We start from the raw sequence: 19,449 nt of genomic DNA, 5'->3' as shown, positions 1-19,449 counted from the left end.
GGATGAAAATGCCAGAGTTAAGCAGAGATGAGAAGAAAATATTTTAATCAAAACCATCTTTTGTCCACAAAAATCATTTATCCTAAAACTACACTGGATACTTTGCACTCTGGCAGCTCCAAATGGAAGCAAGAAGTGAGTGAGAAGTTTTTGAAAATTTCTCTTCTCACATATAGAAATCATTTACTTTTATATCAGTAAACTCCAGACAAATAATCAGTTTTATTCAACAGGACTATCTGCAATATTTTCCCACTGAAAATAGCCACTAGAACATTCATTTGTTTAATTTTCTCACCAGAAAACTGCTTTTACATTTATCTCTTGGAGCATCTTTGTCAATTGGCTTTAGTTTATATCTAGAGAGCAACTTTATTTTGAAGCTTACATTAACTTGGGAGAAATGTTAGAAGTAGCTGAATCACCTTTGACGTATTATTTAAACTTACAGCAGCTGCAGAGTTATGTTGAATCTAACATTGAAACTTTTGATTAACTGTAGAGAATAAATAACAAGTAGAGAAAAGTCATGCAGTGAGTGACCGGCACAATAATGTCAACACAGTTTTTTTTGCTGTTGTTAAGCGTGTTCGTTTATCCTTTAAGAGATATAAGCAATTTGAAATGCTCATATCTTTATTTGTTTAGAATTCTGGCAGTACAGACTATAGTTACAAATTTGAAATCCTAACACTGTTAGCTAACATAAACCACGAGTTAGTGGTTACTCCAGACCAGATAAAGCAAAAACAATTATATATTATTAAACCATAGTCTGTATACAAAGATGGACAACGCTACTCCACTTCCTCCCACTATCTAGAAATGAGGCCAAAATATCCAACATGTGCATGCAGCCATCGTATGAGGAGTCAAATGACAAACACCCTCTTCGAGGAAACTTTGACTTTCTAATTTGGCCCATGCCACACTGCTAACATGGTGGAGGGGGGGATTTTCGGAGAGAGGTTTAACTTTAACATGTTTCTCGGCATTTGCACTGACGAGCAGAAGTGAGGACATCCCAACCAAAACAATGTGTTAAAAAAGAAATGCATAGATATGAGGGGAACTGCAAATTGGTATCTTTCCATATAACCTAGTGCAGCTTTGAGTAAAGTTATATATCAATTACTCACAGTCCTCTCCTGAGTAGCCAGTCACTATCCTGGGTTGAGGTCCCCAGCCCTGATGGTTCTTAGCTTGGATCCTGATCTCATAGGGAACAAAGGTGGGAGTGTTCTTCACGACAAAGGAGTGTCTCTTCACCATGTGTTCCTTCCAGTCCTCCACGTGCTGTCTTTTGTAACTCACCTTGTACTCTAGACCGGGGCCATTATGCTCAATGAGTAACAAGGGCTGACCGATGGAAGCAAAAGACAGCAAAAATAAATAAATAACAACAATGGGGTGGAGGGGTTTCATGCAGGCTTTCACAATTGCATAAGACGCTTCTTGTATTTCTCTGTTCAATGTCACTGCCTCTGAGGGATTAAAATGACAAGCTAGCCCAGTGAACTGTGCTTGGAACACTGGCTGTGTTTTATCCCGCTATCTAATAAAACAATGGAACAATTGACCTGGTCTAGCAGCAAGGTTTTTCTTTGATATAGGGCTTCGTATATCTTTGTAGATGAAAAGATTTATCTGCTCACAGGAGTCAGCGCGTGAGAAATAGAATGAGATACGATTTTCCACAAAGGCAAATAATTAACAGTGGGGAAGCTCATGAATCCGGGATTCAGGAGCTACGTTACCCTGACAGGGCACCCGGATAATAAGTGAAGGAGAGATTCATCTTTCTTCAATAAGGCAGAATTTATTACTGTACGCATCAAAAGAAAAATTTTCCTTTTCATGGCCATCCTTTCTCTTTCTAATCAAAGAAAATGAGCACCTTTCAATGGGGGCCCTTTTCACAGCGATCCCAGGAAATGGCTTTTCTAAAGAGCTGAACCACAGAATGAAATATCAAAAGGCGACCATTTCCATTTCTTAAATTCCTATTGGTAATTGCCTATTGGACATCAATAAAACTTTATCTCTTTTCTCTTAGTGGGATTCTTTGACATCCACAAACGGCAGTAGATGTGAATAATTCACTATGCAAAGGTAGCCCACGTTACAGAATCTGCAGTAAGAGGATAATAAAAGACCAAACGCTGTTCCTTACCTCCCAGTTGATATTCATTTCATTTGGCAAATGACCTTCGATTTTGATATTTTCAGGGTTCCTGTCAGGGGCTGTAGAAAAGAAGAAATATAGATTTAGTCGGCATAGTGGAATAAATCTCCTGTGAAATAGGCACACAAGAGGGCAGATTCTCAACAAGAGTGGGATCAATTATGCAGCGGGTCTGAGTGTTTTAAAGTTCACAAAGCAGCAGCAATGGCAGCTCGAGGGGCCTGGCGGACCTTATCAAAAAGTACAATAAACAATGAAAGGGGGAAGCCTTAGACCTGCTGCGGGGGTTTTGTATCTCTCCGAGGGCTCGCTGGGACGCCCCCTCCCAACAGCGTTAACTCCAGACACTCGAAAGCAATAGTCGACGTGACCGTGGAGATTGGCGACGGCAGAGTTGTGGTTTCCGGGTATTCTGAGCAGCTCCTTCCAGTTTCCGGGCTCCCACTGGCTTTCCTCGTACTCGATTATAAACTCTGTTGAGGGGTAGAGAAACAATCAGCGGTGTGGTTCTTGCCTCTCTGACCACCAGCCGAGCAGAAAGCTCCTCAAACTCTGCTCCGGGCCGGTTTGTTCCTCAGTGAGCCTTGTCATAATTCACACGTGGATGAATCAATCACGGATTCACATTGTACAAGATGCTATCAAACAAATCTATTCAAATGCAGAATGACGCAGCTAATGTGTATGTCACTGCGAGATGAACTCGTTCAATTTGTTCTATAAATACATTCTACTGATACATGCTCCTTTTACCTGTGGTTGAGCTGTTGTGATCGTCCCCAGGGAACCATTTCAGTTTCACGCTTCTGCTCTCGTGTTCAGACAGAACCAAGTTGTCAGGTGCATCAGGGACATCTGAAAACCATCGTAACAACATGGCAACATGAAAACAGAATCACAGACACATCCATCTGTGCAGCCGTGAAAGGCCAAAGAAACAAATGTTCAATGAAATCCTCCAAGTCCAGGGATGTGGAACAAGCTGCATGGCTGCGCGGCCCACAACTGTTTCTTTTCAGATTGAAGGAGGTCAAGAGTATTTCAAAGAGCGATTGTCAGACACAGCACTCTGCCCTGCGCTAATTAAGCCACGGTCTGCATGTTCACGCTCCGCTTTGGCCTCCTGACATTATTGATCCCTGTGTGAATGTGTCATACATTTATGCAGCACCAGGGGTCTCCGAGGCAGAAATACAGTTCACGTGTTGGCTCACCTAACACCATGAGCAGCGCAGAGGCCGTGGCTGTGTCCACCGGGGTCCTTGCCACACACGTGTACACGCCCTGGTCCCTGTGGCTTACATTGATGATCTGAAGACTACCGTCCTCCACCAAGTATCTGTTGATAGAAAGACGGAGACACGGTATTGACGGACGAAGCTGAGAAGTAAAACAACTTTCAAGCTGGGATTAAGTCTGCAATTCTGTTTTTTTTTTTAAATCATGTATTTCACCTTGAATTCTCAGTGTAGTTGAGGGTTAACTCTATATCATCTTTTTCCCACAGGAGCTGAAAGTCGTTGCTGAAGGACTTGTCGTACTCTGCGAGGCATGAGAGCTGGGCCGTGGTGCCTATTAGGATCTGTTGGTCCTCCGGGGCCACGACTATGCTGGTGGGATCTTCCAAATGGGCGAGACGGTGTTAGTTACAGCTTGAGGAAAATTCTGAGCCTCTGCAATCACTGCTCCGTGTAAATCTGCTCACCTTTAACATAGAGCATGGCCTCGATGGCGGACGTTCCCTCTGTGTTTTTAGCTAAACACGTGTACTGTCCCGCGTCTTCTTTCTCCACGCTGTAGATCTCCAGCGATCCGTTGTCGTGGACGCTGAATCTCGGGCCCTCCACGGATTCGGAGGAGTCGTCTGTGCTCCTGCAAAAAACATAAAGAAAAAAAAAACATCAGTCAAAATTAGGGTTGCAAAGGGGTGGAAACTTTCCGGAAACTTTCCATGGGAAGTTAAGCTCGGGAATTTTGGGAATTTTGAAAAAAACTAAAACTTTGCAAATTAAACGCTGAGCAATTAAAACATCATTCAAAACTCTATTTTAAAGATGTATGGAATGCAGCACACACTGCACGTTGCATTTCAAGCCTCCACTGTGCATTCTTCCATCACATGCACAGATAACTCCCAGCATCCTTCACTCTACAGCACTATTGAGGCCTGCTGTAGTGTGCAGGACTAGTCAGGTGAGTTTCGATGATATTACTGGGGAAAATATATTAGCATGCTGATTGAGGATTGTTCATCTGTTCATCTAGCCTATTTCCATTCATTTATCCATCAATTGTAAAATATTTTCACAGACGATTCCAATTGTTTGGCTAACTATTTATATCTCTGGCATTGCATTAGTGTTTTTTTACAAACTTTTTTCTCATCTTATTCTACAGAACAATGCCTCGTGCACTATCTCATGTGTGGAGACATTTCACCCCATCCAATGTAGAAGGAAAGGCTGTGTACATTTGCAAATACTGTGCAAAGACCTATGTTAAGAATGACACAACGATGCAGAAGCATATAGACAAGTGCCCAAAGTTTCCTCAGGGCTCAAATCAGCCTATAACAAAACAAAATGTTTATATTCATGTCTGTATATGACAAGGTAAATTCAGTTAGTATAAATTATCCACAAAATTTCCAGTTTATTCCCATTAATTCCCGTTAATTCCCGTTATTTCCCGTTAATTCCCGTATATTCCCATGGAAAGTTTCCAACTTTGAATATTCCCGGAATTTTGCAACCCTAGTCAAAATGGATAAACACATCACTGTGGCAGCAAAGATGACACAAAAGAATAGAACAGTGCTGAGTGACTGGCATGTTTTTTTTTTAAGAAACAGCAGGTCGTCGATACAGATGAACAGTGCACAGAAGGACCGTGAGCGTCGAGCAGCTGAGATCTACTGCTCTCTGCTGGTGTGTAGTAGACCTCGTGAAAAACAGTTACGCTTACCAGGTGATTGTGGAAGGAGGAGAACTGAAGACCCTGCAGTGCATCATCAACCCCTTCCCTTCCACAGCGGAGTAATCCTCCCCTTCTTCGGTCAAAATCATGGGGGGCAGATCTGCAAAAAGCCCAGGAGCAGAACGAGTCATCGATCAGAGGTTGTTGGGGAAAGCGGTTAGTGCGTTAATGTGGCTTCTCAACCGATGAAGGGAACAAGGTGTGGCCCACGGCTGAGGTACTATCGGGACTTTGAGGAGGAGAAAAACAACCAAAAGAGATCAAGTTTGCAGCTTTAAAACCAGACAAAGAGAAAACAGAAGGGAGGCAGATAATCGTGGGTTAAATGAGGTGACAAAACAGTTGCCTTATACTGTGTGATAATTGCCGCCTAATTTGTGTTAAAAACAAAATAAAATTCACAAAAAACAGATTCAGCTGTCGCGCTGTCAGAAATGTGCAAACGTGAAAACGAAATCAAAGACGAAAACAAAGGAATAATGAGTAAGCCGAGCGCGTGCACCTTATCAGTCGTAGTCAAAGCCTCCCATTAAAATGCTCTGTCTCCCCTAATTGTTTACAGAGGCAGCAGCTGGGACTCAGCATTCAGAGGCTGTCCGGTTTTATTAACTCCTGTGTCACCGAGAACAAAGTCGCCCACGTTGGTGCGGAGCGATGGGAGGCAACAGTCTGCCTTTTTTTGTTTTCTATCTGTTACTCGTAAAGCAGCACATGTTTGTGTCGTGGCACTGGAATCAGGACAGAATTGAGGGGGGGGACTTGTTAGCATATACAGTAAATGTCAGGGGACGCCGCTTGGTACTCCACAGGGGGAGGGGCTAGCCTGTGCAGCTTGTAGACAGCCCCCTCCTCTTCACTGCTTCACGGGCATATGCCAACATCATCACCAGCTCTCCAATCTTTAAAACATCTGTCAGGAGTAGGGTTGCAAAATTCCGGGAATATTCAAAGGTGGAAACTTTCCATGGGAATTAACGGGAATTAACGGGAATAAACTGGAAATGTTGTGGGTAATTTATGTTAATTGTATTTACCTTGACATATACAGAGATAAATATAAACATTTTTTTGTGTCATAGGCTGATTTGAGCCCTGAGGAAACTTTGGGCACTTGACTATATGCTTTTGCATCGTTGTGTCATTCTTAACATAGGTCTTTGCACAGTATTTGCAAATGTACACAGCCTTTCCTTCTACATTGGATGGGGTGAAATGTCTCCACACATGAGATAGTGCACGTGGCATTTTTCTGTAGAATAAGATGAGAAAGAAGTTTGTAAAAAAACACTAATGCAATGCAAGAGATATAAATAGTTGGCCAAACAATTGGAATAGTCTGTAAAAAGATTTTTTACAATTGATTGATAAATTAATGGAAATAGGCTAGATGAACAGATGAACAATCCTCAATCAGCATGCTAACATGTTTTCCCCAGTAAAATCATCGAAACTTACCTGACTAGTCCTGCACACTACAGCAGGTCTCAATAGCCCTGCTGTAGTGTGCAGGATGCTGGGAGTTATCTGTGCATGTGATGGAAGAATGCACAGTGGAGGGTTGAAATTCAACGTGCAGCGTGTGCTGCATTCCATACATCTTTAAAATAGAGTTTTGAATGATGTTTTTATTGCTCAGCGTTTAATTTGCATAGTTGTTTTTTTTTTCAAAATTCCCCAAATTCCCGAGCCTAATATTCCCGTGGAAAGTTTCTGGAAAGTTTGCGGAAATTTACCGGAAACTGTCCGCCTCTTTGCAACCCTAGTCAGGACTCCCCCCCCATGACTCACCGCACTTACTCATTAATAGCGTTATCTTCGACTTGTTAAAACACGCCGGTGAAACGGATCTGATGGATTTAACCAAAAGCCGTTGAACTCACTCATGATCATGATGTTTGCGTTGGCCAGCAGGCTGCCGTGTCGGTTGGAGGCCTCACACTGGTAGACTGCACTGTCAGAGGCCTGGGCGTTATGCAGGAAGATGGTGTCACCGAGCGTCTTCCTGTTGGCTGCTGGGGCGTCTGCGGTCGACCAGAGAAACAGTCGATGAAACATCAATGTTGGAGATAAACTTCATCACACACAGATAATCACATATCAATAGCTAACTGGACTTTTCTGCTTCATTCATAACCCACTCTCTTATCCACACTGCACTGACCATTCATGCACAAGAACAGATGGGTATTCTTAAGATTTTAACAATACTACTAAAGTAAACTTGACTCTTAACAATACTGCTTATCAATTCGGCACTTTAACAACACTCGCACCCCCACTTTTTTGTATATATATATATATATATATATATGAATGCGGGACTTTTAATTTGACAATGTTTCACTATGCCATTGTTCACATGCAGCTCCCAAATCACTGAATCCATCTCCCTGCTCTGAGTCACACTTTTGAACTTTTACTTCTTATTCTCATTGTCACTAAGAGCGGCAAGCTGTGTGTGTATGTGTCTGTGTGTGTGTGTGTGTGTGTGTATACAACTACATAAGATTAAGAGGACCATTTTGAGCCGAGAACTTACATTGAGGACGCTTTCTGACCAACTCTCAATAGACTGTTTGAGTGAAAGTACTGGTTTGTTAAGATATAGTTAGAATTAGGATCAAGTCAGGGTTATGTTTTTAGTCGTGATGATAAAGGTTAAGGCTAAAGGGCTCAGGAATGTATTTTGCCAATAAGAGTCGTGAATTACTGAATTGTTGTATTCATACTTTTAAATAAGTACAAAAATGTGTGTGAGTGTAGTTGGTCAAATAAAATGTACAAGATAATGTTTCATGTTGCAACAATAAGTACAATCTATTTACCTCATTTCTCCAGTGCCGAAAACAGAACCAATATCATCAGAGCTTATGATACTATCGTCTTAAATTATGTAGCACCAGGACCTGGTTAAAACTGGTTCATTCCAATCCCTAAGCAAAAGTGAGTATTTTCTGATCGTTTATCCTCCCTTTAGAAATGCTTTTGCAGCCTTGTTTGTGGTGGGAACCTGTGCCCTAATCCATTGAGCCGGGACTGTTTCACAAACTTTTTAATGAACATGTTGTTCATGCGTTGCTCTACAAAAACAAGAAAGTCGACTATACCATTGATGTGGTTTCCACATTCTGCCCTCTATGACACAAAAAACTGCACCGTCACAGTTTTCATCACGAGTGGTACGACAGATAGTTCTGGTCTGTTTCCTTATTTCCTTAGATACAATGTTTGCGTCTCACTGGATGGATTTCAATTTAAAGAACCCAGAAGTTTTTGACAGCTCAGGATTATTCTAACAGCATTTCACAGTGGATTCCTTCAACATCCATTTAGAGTTTGAGGCTTCAATGACTCTCCCATCGTGTCTGGAACCCCCCTTCCTCGTGTGTTAAATCTTATGCAATGTGATGTCGTATGGAAGAAAAACTAAATTTCAACATTAATTCTTTTTGAGACTTTAGGATTTCCCACACTGTATGAGCAGGTTGTTCATGTTTAAGGGAGTGGGGGGGACTGACCCTGCAGAGGTACACCGTTCACCCTCCACGAGATGACCGGCGGAGGACTCCCGCTGGCGGAGCACTTGATGGGCACGTCGGAGCCGATCATGCTGAGCCGACTCTCGGGCTCAAACAGCCACTCCGGAGGCTCTGGGAACACACAGTCAGCGCAATGTTATTAAAGTGATGAGTGTGAGTTTGAGAAAGACACTGAGCATTTACACAGAAAGGACGCAACCCCAGGAACATGCACGCATGCTGTGTTATTCAAATATAAGAGTGCTTTTAGAATAAATGCTCCAATTACATTTAAGGTTACCCAGGACAGACAAGTCGTGGCACACCAGGCTGCCACACCACATTAGTATTGTTTGCAAGTTTCTGTGATGCATTGGTTTGGACGTTATTCAGGTTGTGTGGCATGGATTTCTAGAAACAATTAAAGGGAGGAGAAGGTAATAATGCTTTTAACAGAATATCTGACGTAAAATGCAACACCTGCACTTTACCGAGGAGAGAGTTTCACACCCTTCTGCATCATCACGTTGGTCTGTTATTATTTTTCACCACATTATCACAATAATGAGCCTCACATACATATTATCCTGGAAACTTGATTGTGCTATTTTTGGAAATAACTTAGAATTTGTGTGTTTTGTATGTGTATGTTGTCCTTGCACATTTGTATACAGCTACAGTGAATTTGCAATGTAAAAATAACAATGAACAATGATGGAACATAGATATAATTATTTACCTTGTCTGTGATTTATATGATAATTTAGAGGACATTCATAGGATATGAATTATTTTATTTAAACAACCAAATATGCTGTTTTTTCTGCTGCTGTTGCATTATTTATATGTATGTTACTTTATGACTTTATTTCTACTCCACTACATTTAGAAATTGGAACCTTTTACTCCACTAAATTTATTTTACCAACATAGTTGCTCGAGGTTAAGATTTTTGTACAAGACACGTAACAACAGTGTAATATACAAAGCATATCCAAAGACTAAATCAGTGTTTTTGTCTTTTTTTCCTTCTACTTTTTTTCCCGACCATTACTGTTTAACCAAAGAGACATTTTCTTAAACATTTCTTATCCAATTTTAGATTTAAATGTTTGTGGCTGAAAGATGTAAAATCCGACAATATTTCACACAAAAAAGAAAGATTTGAATCTAATCACATAATTTATATGAATAAATCCATCAAAGGGGCCATTTTTAAGAACTTTCTTCAAGTACATGTAGGTCATTATACTTTTACTTGACTAAATTTCTGAATGGCTGTATTCATACTTTTAATTAAGCAATCTCAGCCCTTCATCCAGCACTTTATCTGTCTTCTTTTAAAGGATCATCATATCATGCACAGCTCCCACAGTAAATCTGCTCTACTTGCTTGTTGCAAGAGAAGTGAAGGTTCAGTCCATTATTTACATAGAAAATAGGTTCGATGTGACAGCAGCACAGTAACTGCATGTACTATTTACCTTCTACTCTCACTGTGAAGTAGTGGATGGCTTCTCCTAACGGGTTCTTCGCCTTGCAAATGTACTTTCCGCTGTCGTCCTCTTCAACTGTCGGCACTATCAGCAATTTGCCATGATTCTCCAGTTTTGCTCTGACGGGGAGCTGATGGCCAATCTTCACCCACTCCACCTGAGGAGTTGGACTGACAGAGAGGGAAACACCCAGTGAGTTTAAACATGTTAATATATTCAAATTAAATAAGATAATACTTATTAGTCCCACAGAGAAATATAAATATATACACAAGTAAAAAATATTGAAATAGAATACATAAAACATTCCTGAACATGCTACAGTTACCTGGATATAAAGTAAATAGCATTCAAACAAGTGACAAGTCATTTTAAAATATATACAATAGATATAAAAACTACAATTCTCCACCAAGGAAGATTTATCCTATGTTTGTTGGCTGATTTGTTTCTTTGTCAGCAGGATTATGCAAAATCTAACTCAACCAAATTTCATGACATTTTGTGGTGAAGTGAGACACACCCATTGAACTTTAGTGTAAATACAGATCAGGGGACGCATCCGGGAACTTTTTGTTTTCTTTAACATTGTAGAATTGTACGTTTTTCATTTTTCAGATCTAGTGGATTTAAATGTGTTTTCAATAGTGGACTGCTGGGCCTCGGCGGAGGTATGCACTCAAGGATATCTGAATTTAGAATTAGAATTTGAGGAAATTACTCAAAGGTGTAGGATAGTTAATATGTTTGAAATATGTTGAATTACTTACAATCCCTCAGCAATACACTCCAATTTCAGGTCCTCTCCTTTGACCAGCTGTGTCTCTGATCTGACACCAGAGGGCGTCAGAAGAGAAGGCCGTCTCTCCAGGATGGCATTAGCTGAGGAGGTACAGCAGTGAATTAGACAGTATCAATATACATCATATGTTTAATGCAGTTTCCTAGAGGCTTCACCTAAATAAATGGTAAACTGACAGAGCTGCATTGTGCACACAGCTCTTTCTAGCTGATGTTTCACTCAAAGAACTCACCAGCTTCGGGACTCATGTCACTTTTTTCTGGAATGGAGGTGGGTGAGACAAAAATACAATGAACATGAGGACAACGTGGGTGCACCATGACAAAAACATCACCGAAATCACAACACAAAACCGAGAGGATGCACAAAACCAGACAGGGTGTCACTCGGATGGCTTTTGAAGTGCTGCTATGAACGTGGATATCGGTGAACAAGTGTGACAAGATCAGTGTTCTGAAAACAAATCAAAGTTGAGCTGGAATAAACAGCTGAAGTGACGCCTACTTGTCTTGACGATGACAGACATGGCGGTCTTTTGAACGATGGTCCGTATTCTTGGGAAGGCGGCGAAGCAGCAGTAGTCTCTCCTGCTGTCCTTGTTCTCCGCGTGAGAGAAGTAAAGGTCCCCGTTCAGGCCCATGGACACTCTCTCATCCTGTTCTATGTGCTGAAGATCTGAGCAAACACACACACACACATGACGCGTTTATGTAGAAAATACAAAGCAGTTTTATATATTCGAACTGAGGTCAACAATCTTTATGAATCATGACTCTTTATAAAACAGAAGGGTCTTGTCACGTTTTAAAAATCCATGAGCTGTGGTCACATTTTCCAGTATTCCCCAAAAATAACAGAGATTTATATTTGTGTGGCATTAATTGGATAATGACCTCAGATTTACATGGTGACACTGAAGGGGCCTGATGGTGGGAATCACCAGTATAGATTGAATAATGTTATCTGTAATAACGTTTGTCTCATTTCCCAGATATTTTACTGCACATTTACTTTGATATTTACACACATTTTGTTGATATTACTCACTGTACTGGATATTTTAAACATTGATGTGTACGTAAAATCAAGCTTTGGGTTTTGGATATAAGAGAATATTAAAAACCAAGACGTCATCAGCATTTCAAAAACTTTTCCACACAATTCAGACTGACATATTTACCTGTGGAAACTTTGGATTCTAAAATCAAAATTTTAAAACTCAGATCACAGTTAGTCTGTGCTGCAGTTTGAGTTTTGTGGGATTAATCAATTTAGAGGGTGAAATAATAACTTGCTATCTTAATATACCTAAAGAAACTGTTTAATTGATGAGAAAAAAAAGGTGTTATATTGAATATATTAAATGAAAAAAAATTGACATGTATTTAAACAAAAAATCATCATATCTAAAAAGGTATCACTTACTGATGGTCATCCAGTAGATCTGCAGAGGTGGGATTCCTTTAGGTGGGTCACACTGTAAAGTAAAAGCCTGGCCTTCCTCCACCACCACAGGCTCCAGTGTTTCTTTAGGAAACTTTGGCACAGCTACATTAAAGACATAAAGCAAAAAGAGTCAGCAATTGAAGTCAGACAATAATGAATCAACAAATCTCTTAAGTTCTCTTCCAGTCCAGTAGATGGCAGTAATATCCTTCATGAATTCTGTGTGGGGCCTGCTTCCTGAGCTCTGTCTGTATCATTCAGTAGATTGGATTCTGTGGGATGTATTTCAGTTCTTGGACTTGAAGAAACAAAACAGACACTTGTTGTGGCTTGTCACCACTACTGAGTGGCGCCCAGCCAACTTTTATGTGTGTGTGGGGGGGGGTTATGTACTGTAGCTTGGGAACAAAAATAAAAATGTGGTAAAGTGATGCAGAGGCTCGATCACATCTGATGATTTCTCCAGTGCAGAGTTATGGATGAGACGCTGTGAGGGGTGGAGCAGTCACGGACCTCAATGACTTTCTGCCATGTCAAATACAATGAAAAGCTCACAATGGAGCGGCACGGTCGTTACATAGGACTGCTGGTCCTGAATCACTTTGAAAAGCACTGTAGCGGAGCCCCCTGCTCACACACATGGATGTATGTTACTCACTGGGCACGTAGAACTCGATCTCCTCCGATATGGCGGTCCCCAGTTTATTTGAGGCGTAACAGCGATAAATTCCCTGGTACTCTGTAAGGTTCCCATTATTTGGTATCACAAAGGTCCCAGAATTCTCTTCTTTCATCAACCGGGGGTCGAGGAAGGGGTCAAATTCCACGCCATTCTTTGTCCATCGGAATCTACATAAAGAAAGCCAGTATTGAAATGTCAAGTCCTAAAACCTGAGATTTTCAGCATGCTCACTTTCCAGAGACGGTGCACAAATTCAGAGCAACAAAACATAGCACATCATGTCAGTGGCCAACTGTTGTTGTTGTTTGTTGTAGGTGTCTGCTTGGCTGCTAACAAGCTCTCCATCCTCGCCTCCTCCCCGGTCTGGAGCGGGGTGAGGTTGTGTACTCACTCTGGCGCGGGATTCCCTTTGGCTTTGCACGTCACGGGGAAGCTCTCGTCAAAAGGGAACGCGATGACAGTGCTGGGCGACTGATCTGTGATGGTGGGCAGCTGCTCAACTGGGCAACAAACAAGCAGACAAGCATGGAAATGTGAGAAGCACAACACTGGCCTGAATACAGAACTCTATTCAAAACGATGTCATATGAAACGTGATACTACAGCAGTGGTCTCCAGCCTTTATGCCTCCGTGATTCAAATACATCAAAGCAGGACCCTGAGCTGACACCCCCGCCCTTATCGAAGGTTATAAGGCCTCAGTGTGAGAAGTTCAACTTTACTTCTGCCAAGGAGGTTATGTTTTCACCTGTGTCTGCTTGTTTGTCTACGACACTGATTTCCACGTAACTTGGTGGAGGGATGGAGACTGAGAACCTGTAACATTTTGTTGTAGATGTGAATGAAGGGGTGGATACAGGACATTTTAATTCCACTTCCTTTAAAATTGCAGCATATTTTATTTTTGTACAAATTTTCAGTGAGCAATTATTATCTAAAAGATCTGACATATTTTGAAGGTTGAATTTGGTGCAGATACCAAAAAAATCAGAATCTTGCAGATTTTAATGTTTTCATCAGAGGATTTTTCAAAAACAAGGCTATAAAACTGCAACTAACAGTAATAAGTAGCTCCGATAATGTGGCCGCATGAACATAAACTCAGTTTTAACATATCATTGATTGTTTTTAAAGTGTTATACATACATATTTGACAATTTTGGAGCATGATTCAGATCAGATTTTTCTCATTCATAACCTTCTGAGGACATTGACTGTAATAAAAAAAGAAAATACTTGAAAATACTTGGAAAATATATCATGTTGCACCTCACATTAAAACTACGACAGTAAGTTCCACTTGTCAGTAGTATTCAATAGTACTCAGGACCTCAGCATTTTTCTCTCCTATATTTCATGTGTAGGACTGTTTGGCGTTGGCGGAGGTACAGTATGCGCTGTACTGACATTCAAGCTATTCATAAGTATGACTACTGAAGCCTGAGGCAGTAAAAATGTCCAATAACTCATAAGAAAAACACATGTAGAATTTTCCATCCATCCATTATCCATACTGCTTTGATCCTTTTAAAGGATGCAGGGGGATCTGGAGCCAATCCCAGCTGACATTGGGCAAGAGGCAGGGTCCTGGACTGGTCGCCAGCGTATCATAGGGCAGACATACTGGGGCAAACAACCATGAATGCTAACATTCACACCTTTGGTCAATTTAGAGTCTCCAATTTACCACATTGGACCAGTTCTAGCTGTTAGACGACAGAAGTACTGTTTTTCTTCCCGTCTTTTTCCTTTAAATATCTGGCAGTTAGATTTATCTTTCAAGCTCAGGCTGGAAACCACTGGACAAAACATGTTTACACCAAAAATACATTTCATGCAGAGTTCTATCCCAAAACAGAATAAACCAACAACTTTCTCTATAAAGTCTTAAGTTTAGCATTTATGAATAAGCCAACTTGTTGGATTGTTTCTATTTTGGGCATAAAACTCTTCACTCAGTCTCATATGATCTTATGACATGGAACATATGGTAAGAATGGAGAACACACAACACATTATGTATGACTGTAGTATGAATAAGTATAAAGGAAATGCAAATGTGATGTCTCATAGAAGCTACAATCGGTGTATTGTTACGGAGTCATGACTGATGCTGTGAGTCAGCGAGCCAGGAGATGAACTGAGAGAGAGCTGAGGTCATCACTAACACCAGCTACAGAGCGGCAGAATGAACTTACTGTTTACATGACCTAAAACTGCACAATCCACAGCAGCAGGGGGAAATAAACAACACAAAAAACAGCCTTGTCACAAGTATTCTCTCTACACAAGCCTTTTCAAGCACATACCCATTGGTGATGCAAAACAAAGGAATGAATTAAAACAATATTCAGACATTATGAGCCTTCCGCCTTTTTCAGAAAACCTCCTTGAAGTGTTCTTTATCAAGCTTTTAAGAGATATCCCTGAATAATTTAGAGGGAGAGGTTTGATACGTTTTTTTGCAATAAAACTGGGAAGCACGACGACGACACAAAAGCGGTCTCACTCGAACAAGATAATCGCTGTAGATTTATTCCCTTCACAGAATACTTGATGACTATAACAGCTCTCTGTGGTGTGATTTATTTGCCCCTAAATTATTCAAGTTAAACCAAGAACCGATCTCTGTAGAAGCGAATAAAGATTTCTGCGACTCCTTACACATAACCTTTCCTTGTTTATATATTCCACTGGGTCCTCTCGCATCAGAAATCACTTTCTTTGAGTCGTCTATGATGTGGGTTTGTTACGGTTAAGTGTCGCTTATCTGAACATTAAGCTGATCTGTTGTGAATTATCAGACAGGAAAACATCATATACATTTTGTGCAATCAGGTCCTTTGTACCACAAACTGAATATAAATGAATAAATTAAATTCCTCTGACTTGAAAGGTTGATTAGAATCAGTGCACTGCAGCTTGACTCTTACTATGTATCTTTGTTTCTGTCTTTTAAAAATGTTTACATAGTACAAAGTACATTTATTACTGCAGAAACAAGTTGTGGACGCTACGTTGACATCAACAGACCCATGGCTATCTTTAAATGAGGTGTGGTCAGGTGCGTTGAAGTTAAACATGAGCATATTATAACAATCTAAACCCACAGTCTGAATACATTTCAACTTTTGTCATTCATGTGGTGTAGAAATATTTTAAAAAATTTGTTCCAATCTGGGAAATTTCACGTAAAACTTATATCGGAACATCAACTAGGAAAGTCAGCAAGACTTTTGGTACATGAGTTGCTAATGTCATCACTTAAAAACCAATGAACATAGTTTTACAATCAGCTCAAAATAGCTTTCAATGTAAACTTGTCAAATGTGACTTTTGTGACTTGCAAACTGTTCCTCCATCGCTCAGAGTGTCTAACACGACCCAAGTTTTTTATGAGCATACATTTAAAATTATAAACGTGCCTGTCATACCTGATCCTTTTGCATTGCTCTTCTTTTCTATGCAAATATATAAAAGAGGTGTTGCAGTGTTGTTTAAACCATTATTATATAGTCACGACACCTTTTGTTTACAGCGTCCATGTTTTTGCCACTTTTCGACATTTTAACGACGCTTCAACTTCATTGGGACGTTCCAAGGGGCTTGTTATTGTGCAGTAAGTTCAATGGGGGAAAACCTGCAAACACACCTGACTGCCAAAAGGAATGGTAGATGGCGCTATATTTGGTTTAATGAATGTTGGGCCCCAAAACGTACAGTACAACCTTTTTTTTTGTAACCATGCATCTGGCACCGTGACCTTTTCCCACCATTAACAAGATGGAACTTATTTTGACACATCATAAATGCCCTTGCACCATGCACTTTTCACCATGTGCTTAAATCATTAAAATAGTTTAAGTTATTTAAGTTAAACCAGCTTACAATATTTTACAGTGTATAAACCATGATTTAATGGGTAAATTAAACCAAATAATGAAACAATAAAAACATGATTTCGCACATAACTCTTATGTTATCTTCAGTTTATGAGATATCCTGCTGTCAGATCTATCGCTCCATTTAAACTAAATGGAAGTGGATGAAGTTTTGTTTGAAGTGTTAAAATCTTTATAATTTAACAAATTCAACAATGTGATAATTTCAAATACAATGTCTTTGTTTATGTGGATACAACAAAAAAAAAACAGAATCATGCTTTAAATCGTTTTAAACTTGAAAAACTTCAAACATTGTGTGTGTAATAAAAATATATGTTTGTTATCTGAAGGAACTACCACTTTAACTGCAGCAGTAATTGAAAACACCCTCCTTTGTGAACATGTGCGAATCATTAATGTTTTGCCATAGCAGAAAGTCAGCACTCACCTTCCAGTGGGATGTCAATGGCAGTAGTCGTATATAAGGCACAATAACAGGTGATCCAGCCCAGCACGGCCACCAGTCCCGGGCTCCTCTGCGACCTCATGGCTTCACTGTAAATCTCGGACGTCCTCAGGAAACGCGTGTTCTCTCTCTCTCTCCTCTGCGTCCTTAGTTCATTTCTCTGGCGCGTCGAAAGAGGCTGTACCTGTGAGAGCAGCACAGACGGAGAAGGCCCCCATGAATCCACCCACGCGCTGGCAGACAGAAAGGCAAACCCCAAACACAACAAATCCCATGTGACTAGGAGCCTGGCTGCTCCCTGCTCAGCCAGGCATAACCTGGCACACCGCACATTTTCATTTGCATCGACAGGGGCTCTGTTGTGCGCTACTTCGCGTTTTACTGTGACAAAGAAATATTCACATTAAAGCCTTGTAACATCCCCCTTCCCCCTGGGACCCAAATTGTTTTGTAGTTTGGTGTCAGTGTAAGTGTGTAGTCGGAAAAGTGCATTTTTTCATGCGGCAGTGGGAATAACTAAATAAGCAAATGAAGGAGCCTGTGGATTTATTAGTGCATGGCAGATGTTCAACAATACTGAAGGAAGGAAACACTTACTCCCAAACAGAGCCAAGATTGAAATCAAAATAAAAATCGGAGTTCAGACTATTTGGCCGATTTAATCACAGCGCTGTTTTGATCAGCGCCTGCACGATTCTGATAACAACGAGTCAAAGAGATTAACAATGCAGCCACGCGTTTATCTGTCATTGCAGCAAACACTGTTGCCTGAGGGATGTGAGGCATAAATGGCGTACATAGTTAGCAGTCAGACAAAGTAAGCTGTGCACACACACACACACACAGACAAGCACACAAACACACACACACACTGACAGGCTGCAGAGTACAGGATCATTTTGCAGCTAACAGACCAGAGTGTGGACCATAATGAGCACATGATTGGTCGGGAGTGCAGGACCGGAGCAGGGAGGAGCACGGAAGAGAGCGATGTATGGGAATTTGAGTGTCTGTGCAGTGTATACCCTGTGGGGTGTCAGCTCATTAGTCTTCCCTGTGTTGGCTGTGACCCAGCTCGGTAGGTCATGTCGTAGTAATTAGCTTAACAGCTTAACATACACCATTACAACAAAAAAAAGACACAATAGCAAAAAACATTTGAGTTCTAAAGAAATGTAGAATCATAATTCTGTTGGTCTGCAGGGGTTTTTGTTTTTATGCTGGTGCTTAAACAGAAACTGTTGAACATGCAAGGATCCTCATTACAAGGTAAGGAAATCCAGTAATTGCAATTACTGAATTAGTGTTGATGGGCTCGCAGTTAATGTCAACTACACAACACAGTCAAGCAGTCATACCTGAGATATGAGCTGGACAGTAACAATGCTCAAACACCCTGGAAAGGAGCCTGTTTGAATTCAGCGCCTGTTCTTTCCTAATCTTCCTGCTGCTTTCACAAAACTCAATGGGCGACACCGAGGTCAAACTCCTGTTCGAGAGATGGAATTGAATAACTGACCAGAGAACAAAAGAGTCGATTTCATTAATTCAGAGAATGATGAACATGCGTTGACTCTCCAGCCGTGCCTCATGGTAATGGTATTAACTCCGTCTGCAACTCAATACTGACCTTTTTGAACCAACTCGTGACCCCTGCCCCGCCCACCAACAGCATCGCCATCAAGGCTCGAGAATCCGAGGGTGATACGCGTAATATAAACCCGCCCCACTCAATCACAATTTATGCCCGCTGATCTCAGAGTTATAATTCATCCACAGAAATGCCTGAGGCTTTGCTTTTGTTGCAGCCTTTCCCAAACAGGAGGATTTGCGTGTGTTGCTAAACAGAGATTAAAATCAAAGGTAAGGGCTTTCTGCTAATTGGTTTGTGCTTTGTTGGTGAGATTGGCCTGGTTAAGAGGAATAGGGAGTACGAGAGGGTTACAATTCCCACTAGACAATGTGTTCTCATTGTTAGACCGTGTTGGCCAAAA

At 40.8% G+C, this 19,449-nt stretch overlaps 1 protein-coding gene across 1 annotated transcript in view; it reads right to left on the bottom strand.

The window, feature by feature from the left end:
• chl1b (cell adhesion molecule L1-like b) overlaps nucleotides 1-17,613 on the bottom strand; it is a 32,315-nt gene extending 14,702 nt beyond the window's left edge. The window contains exons 1-19 of the mRNA XM_061069646.1: nucleotides 17,438-17,613; nucleotides 15,304-15,321; nucleotides 13,497-13,605; nucleotides 13,082-13,272; nucleotides 12,403-12,525; nucleotides 11,482-11,652; nucleotides 11,210-11,236; nucleotides 10,946-11,057; nucleotides 10,164-10,345; nucleotides 8,680-8,811; nucleotides 7,042-7,182; nucleotides 5,150-5,261; nucleotides 3,891-4,057; nucleotides 3,640-3,805; nucleotides 3,400-3,524; nucleotides 2,939-3,040; nucleotides 2,461-2,658; nucleotides 2,174-2,244; nucleotides 1,140-1,359 (exon numbers count right to left, since the gene is read on the bottom strand). Of these exons, the coding sequence (XP_060925629.1) occupies nucleotides 1,140-1,359; nucleotides 2,174-2,244; nucleotides 2,461-2,658; nucleotides 2,939-3,040; nucleotides 3,400-3,524; nucleotides 3,640-3,805; nucleotides 3,891-4,057; nucleotides 5,150-5,261; nucleotides 7,042-7,182; nucleotides 8,680-8,811; nucleotides 10,164-10,345; nucleotides 10,946-11,057; nucleotides 11,210-11,236; nucleotides 11,482-11,652; nucleotides 12,403-12,525; nucleotides 13,082-13,272; nucleotides 13,497-13,605; nucleotides 15,304-15,321; nucleotides 17,438-17,537 (2,467 nt within the window). The 5' untranslated portion in view covers nucleotides 17,538-17,613. The remainder of the gene's footprint in view (nucleotides 1-1,139; nucleotides 1,360-2,173; nucleotides 2,245-2,460; nucleotides 2,659-2,938; nucleotides 3,041-3,399; nucleotides 3,525-3,639; nucleotides 3,806-3,890; nucleotides 4,058-5,149; nucleotides 5,262-7,041; nucleotides 7,183-8,679; nucleotides 8,812-10,163; nucleotides 10,346-10,945; nucleotides 11,058-11,209; nucleotides 11,237-11,481; nucleotides 11,653-12,402; nucleotides 12,526-13,081; nucleotides 13,273-13,496; nucleotides 13,606-15,303; nucleotides 15,322-17,437) is intronic.
• Between the last annotated feature and the right edge of the window lie 1,836 nt (nucleotides 17,614-19,449).

The sequence above is a fragment of the Limanda limanda genome, chromosome 4 (genome assembly GCF_963576545.1).
Source record: "Limanda limanda chromosome 4, fLimLim1.1, whole genome shotgun sequence".
Lineage (NCBI taxonomy): Eukaryota > Metazoa > Chordata > Actinopteri > Pleuronectiformes > Pleuronectidae > Limanda > Limanda limanda.
Note: the sequence above shows the minus strand (reverse complement) of the source record. Positions and strands in the feature narration are given on the sequence as shown.